Genomic DNA, 6,000 nt, shown 5'->3' on the forward strand with positions numbered 1-6,000 from the left:
CTAACTGAATCTAATAAACAAACCGTAGGAAATTCTACATCTTCAATTTTCACTTCACTTTTTTAACATTTTATATAAAACCTTTTTAATGCCTTTTATAGAGTCTGTGGCCGGTCGGGAAAGAGGTGAGACATAGGTGTTAGCCATTCACGGCTCATCTTCGATGTAGAATGATCTGTTCTTTACTGTTTCTTTAACGTTTTCCACTCTTTCATTCTATTTCTAAAATTGAACTACAATAACATACTTACTTATTTTTTTAATCAAAACTACAATACTAAATACTACAACTATAAGTAATTATTGAAGATATGTTTGCTAACTTTGAAATTAAAGCTAGCTTTTATGTTATGTTCGTTAGCTTATAACATGAAAATACATTAAAGAACAGATTCAATAATGTTATTTCACTTCATAACCATCTTAGACGTGTTGGTGCAATGTAGATTTTTAGGAGTAGTATTTTCACTTAGTATTTTCACTTAGCTGACAAATTAATGAAGGTTATTTAGTATGCAATATAGGTTTTCATGTTAAAGCATGTCAATTATAACAATTGTCAATATCCCAAAATTGGGCAGAAGCATCTTTTTAAAGAGGATTGTTGATATACAACACTAAAAACTCTAGGTTTATACATGTATTTGAATCGGAATACTTACTGTAAAACATATATTTGTACCATACTTTCTTCATCATTGGGCACGAGATAAGTTTAAAACAAAATGTAGGCTCAAATAAGAGTTACTAGCTCGATTTTAAACCAATAAACTACTATAATACTTAAGTGGTCCATGCACTGGGTTATTTAAGCTCTATATTCTGTGTTTAAAGCAAGAATTTATTTTGTTTTTTAAAAACTTAATGTCTGTTAAGAAATGTATAGTCACGTTCCATTTGATATTCAAAATAAATGTTCCTGCTTTAGATTAAAATCTTGAACGTTTTGTCGCCAATCGAATAATAAAAATAATCCAACATTCAAATTTTTACAAATTACCTAAGAAACATCTTATACCATGTGGGTTACTAATTTTTACGATGTGTCTTCAAATTTCGGCAAAATATCGACTATTTTCAAAGTTGATAAAATTCAACCTTATACCAATAAACATAAAATATATCTGATTTCCAGGACCCGAGGTTGGATGTCAGTATCAGGTGCGGCTCCTCACGTGGAGTTGTGTTATAAGAAAGTGGGTGACGGTCACCGGTTAAGACTATGGCGCGCTACTACTGATATTGAGGCACCGCCGCAGGAGGTTATGCAGAGGTACATTAGCCTTATTATTTTTATCATGGCCACTACTTGAGCTTTTTTTATACAACTGGGACAGCAAACAAGCGTATGGCTAACCTGATGGTAAGCGATTTCTGGAGCTTATAAACGCCTGCAACAGCAGAAGCATAGCAATCGCATTTCCAACTCTACCGCTGACCCTCCCCAGGAGCTCTGGCCACCTTGCTCACCACAGAGAGCCAATTACTATACACACGTCTTGAGATTTGAGATACATTACTTGAGACCAGTATTATTTATGTAATAAGATTCCATGAGAACGAGCACTTAAACTAAGTTGACGTGATACTGCTAGTAACCTTGAGGATATTATTATAAGAATAACAAAATTCATGTATAACTTTTTTGGTTGGAAAAAGTATGTGGCGGACAAAATTGAGCTTTTTAGTCTGTATTTTTTGATTGCTTTATTGATTGTAAGTTACGCATTAGATCAGCGTGGTGATTAAGCTATGATCCTTCTCCTACATGGGGAAAGAGACCTATGCCCAGTAGTGGGATATTACAGGCTGAAGCGAAGCGAGTAAGTTACTCTGATATAACTAGCCCAGTTTTAAGACATGTATCACTTTAATATCGACAGAATACTCCGAGAGCGACATATATGGGATGATTCCCTAGTGATGTGGCGGGTAGCAGAAAAGTTGGGAACAAACGCTGAAATATTTCATTACATTACTGCTTCGAGCTTTAATTTGACGCCGAGGGATTATTGTGTGTTGAGGTAATTAATTTATTGACTATATTTTTACTCTCAATTTTAAGTTTTAACTATTCAAGTTTGATGCTTATTATCGTATCGTATCGTATATAGCTTTATCTTTAAAATATGTAATGTCACTATATATAGTATGTATTTGTGCTTGGGCAGTTAATTTAAAATTCGAAATTTAAGAAAATTGAATTTATGTTTTGGATTGGTTGAACTAAATAAATGGTTTTATAATAATGATATAGGTTTGATAGTATATTTTACAATGGTAATTATAAAAGATATTTAAGATCATCAAAATTTTACAAGCGCAGTAAAAAAAGTTTTTTTTGTTCTACCCTCCAACATGGTTAAAGAATTTTATCAAATTACTCTTTCATCTCTCTCTTGCATGTCTCTCGTTAAAGAAGGTTACTGTCCTTTTCCTACGGTACATATGTGTTTCGTGGTCACGTCTAAACACTGCAGTAATATTACACGTACGTGTGCCATTTGTAAGACTGTTATAGTACAAACATATTCCATCAACAGGTCATGGCAGCAGGGTGGTGGAGGCGGTGGGGGCGGCTGGTGCGCGGTGGTGGAGACATCCGTCGCGCACGGCGGCCCGCCGGCAACTGGCGCGCGTGGCGTGGTGCTCGCGTCGCGCTACCTCGCGCAGCCCGCCGGAAAAGGCCGAAGCCGCCTCGTGCACCTCGCGCGCGTAGACACCATGTGCGTACCCTCTTTTTTACATAACATATAATTCCGATAATAATACTTCGCCTTATACTAGATCGTTCAATAAGTCCCGAGACTAACCTGGAAATGGCGCATATATTAAAAACTCTTTTGATTTTTAAAAAGTACTGGCTATCAATACAAGAATATGTGCCAAATTTTTAAAAATGGAACAATAAAATTATTGATTTTGAAACATTTAAGTGACGCTACGGTTGTAATTTCGATACAATTGAAAAAAACGAGTTTCGCGTGTTGATAAAACATTGTTTTTTAATGGGAAAAAATACCGTTGAAGCACAGCAATGGCTTATAAAATGTTATGCAGGATCAGCTCCCTCTAAAGCAACCATTTGTCGGTGGTATGCTGACTTCAAACGCGGTCGCATGGACACCAATGTTGGGGAACGCTCAGGTCGTCCAAATGAAGCAGTGACTCAACAAAATATTAACCAAGTCCTCAAAATCGTATTGGAAGATCGGAAGGTAAAAGTGCGAGAGATAGCCGAGATAGTGAAGATTTCAGCTGGTAGTGTTTTCACTATTTTACATAAAAATTTGGCCATGAAAAAGCTTTTTTCTAAGTGGGTGCCGCGTTTGCTTACAACTAATCAAAAGGAACAACGTATCAATGATTCAGAGCGACGTTTGGCGCTGATGAATCATAATAAAAAGGATTTTTTACGTCGGTATGTAACAATGGATGAAACCTGGATATACCATTTCACTCCGGAATCCAATCGGCAGGCAGCGGAGTGGAGAGCGGCTGGTGAAAGCCGCCCGAAGCGTCCAAAGACTCAGAAATCGGCCGGTAAGGTTATGGCGTCTATATTTTGGGATGCGCATGGAATACTTTTCATCGACTACCTTGAAAAGGGGCAAAATATAAATAGTGACTATTACATGTGCTTATTGGAGCGATTGAAGTACGAAATTGCGGATAAACGGCCTCACATGAACAAAAAGAAAGGGGTGTTTCACCAGGACAACGCGCCTTGTCACAAGTCCGTGAGAACGATGGCCAAAATTAACGAATTGGGCTTGGAATTGCTTCCTCATCCCCCTTATTCGCCAGACTTGACCCCCAGCGATTACTGGCTGTTTGCAGACCTCAAAAAAATGCTTCAGGGTAAGAAATTTGACTCAAATAGTGAAGTTATCGCAGCAACGGAGGCTTATTTTGAAGCCAAGACAAATCGTTCTACACACATGGGATAGAAAAGTTAGAAAAGCGTTGGAGGGACTGTATCGCTCTTGGAGGAGACTATGTTGATGAATAAAAATAAATTTTATAAAAAAGACCTTTTTTTAGTACTTAGTCTCGGGACTTATTGAACCACGTGTTACCTATATGGAGCCAGTGTGGAACAACCTTCAGGCCGCTGGACCGACGATCTAACTAAGATCGCACGTGGAGGCTGAATGAGAATTGCAGTAACCGGGATATTTGGCGCGAACTTGGGAAGGCCTATATCGAGGCGATAAGCTGATGACAGAATAGAGAGTAGTGGTACTAACTAACGAAACTACTTCTCAAAAGTTCTTACTGTTTCAACAGTTGTGGATAAATCAGATATTATACAAACTGCCCCTACTCTCCGATTGACTTATAATTTTTACTTTATAAAAAATAAAAATAAATAAATATCTTATAACATTCACACACGGGCGTCTGCTCCTATGATAAGCAACTTAATGCTTGTATTACAGATAACAGCTGACTGTTATAAGTATTTTTTTTAAATATACATAATATTACACCCAGACCGAGGCGGGAATCGAACCCGTAACCCGCGGAACAGAAAGCAGGGCCACAACAAACTGCGCCAACGGGCTAGTCAATAATAATTTGAGCAAACGCAGAATATAAAACCTGTACTCACGGTCTTATACACAGGTCGTGCAACAATAGTAGTGGTATGTCAGCTTAATGGTTGCGCTTTTCTTTTGAATTTACGGCCGCCAGAGGCATGACGACAGATTATGCTTTAAAATATAACCAATTATAATGAATATAACCAGTTACAATGAAATGTCACTCAACCAGCTTGCGCAGTGCGCAGTGCGCACAGCACTGCGTGACCGCACCCATCGATAGCAATGACGAACAGCGATGTTGACGCGAACGAAAAGCTATGAACTTATGACACCATCGTATTAATCTCTCACTATTAAAATTGGGCTCCGTTGCATGACCTGTATATAAAACCGTGCCTGTACTTATATTTGACACTTAACAGCACAGATAGTAAATTCTTCAATTATGAAGTGATTCTCCTTTATCTTTGATAAGATTTTAATATTTCTCAAATAAAAGCATACAAAAAAAAATAATTTATACTTCTTCTCATGGTAATGTTCAAATTTTTATTAACTCTTTACAGGGGACGAACACCAGAATGGTACAACAAATGCTACGGCCACATCTGCGCGTTGTACTTAGCTAAAATTCGAGCGTCGTTCAAGCACAATACGGAAGGTCCTGAATCGAACGTATGATTCAAACATTCCACTTAAGCCCACATTGGACTGGACTTAAGTATGACTTTACCATTGTGAGTAGCCTTACTGAAAGGCATTGATATTTTTTTCAGTAAATATTGAAATTTGTGCGTTGTTACAAATACTTGGCCAAATGTGGTTATATCAAGTGTAATATGCAAGTAATGCGAATATTAAATTTAATGTTAAGCATAATATTTGATCAAAACTACTTTATAGTATAAAAATTTTACCTACCTCCGACTCGTGTTATACCTTACCTAATTATAAGGCATGTCTCACTTAATAACAACTGGCAGCTCTACCAGCTGAAAGTTGACAAGATATTTATATGTGTCTTGTGGCTGAGGAATTTCTTATATTATAAGCTGTTAGTGTTGCAAGGTTTAAAAACCCAAATTTCCCTAATGGGATCAACCAAAAAGCCTGACTGCATTATGCATATTATTTAGTTTTTTAGGTTAGTTAATATTTTATACAAAATTCGTGATTGTAAATTCCCCTCATGGTGCGTTGTGTATATATTTAATATTAAATAAACATCACAATTATTACCTGTCAAAAAATGTAATCTCGTTTTATGGTATTCAAATAGTTATTTTACCAAGCCCTATGTAAAGTTATCATAACATATCACTAGTCATATTATTACGATATTTCAGTTTTTTAAATATTATAAACGGTACCTGCCCTGTGTTCAGGAATATACATAAATACATTATTTTGAAAAGTTATCCATAATTATAAAATCTCGCTTAATATGTAC

The 6,000-nt window shown here is 36.6% G+C and overlaps 1 protein-coding gene across 1 annotated transcript in view; it reads left to right on the forward strand.

Annotated features, from left to right (window-relative positions):
• LOC123663874 (rho GTPase-activating protein 7) overlaps nucleotides 1–5,231 on the forward strand; it is a 296,925-nt gene extending 291,694 nt beyond the window's left edge. The window contains exons 17-21 of the mRNA XM_045598521.1: nucleotides 102–125; nucleotides 1,136–1,273; nucleotides 1,884–2,024; nucleotides 2,544–2,726; nucleotides 5,117–5,231. Coding sequence (XP_045454477.1) covers nucleotides 102–125; nucleotides 1,136–1,273; nucleotides 1,884–2,024; nucleotides 2,544–2,726; nucleotides 5,117–5,231 — 601 coding nt within the window. The remainder of the gene's footprint in view (nucleotides 1–101; nucleotides 126–1,135; nucleotides 1,274–1,883; nucleotides 2,025–2,543; nucleotides 2,727–5,116) is intronic.
• The last annotated feature ends 769 nt before the right edge of the window (nucleotides 5,232–6,000 follow it).

The sequence above is a fragment of the Melitaea cinxia genome, chromosome 21, assembly GCF_905220565.1.
Source record: "Melitaea cinxia chromosome 21, ilMelCinx1.1, whole genome shotgun sequence".
Taxonomy (NCBI): domain Eukaryota; kingdom Metazoa; phylum Arthropoda; class Insecta; order Lepidoptera; family Nymphalidae; genus Melitaea; species Melitaea cinxia.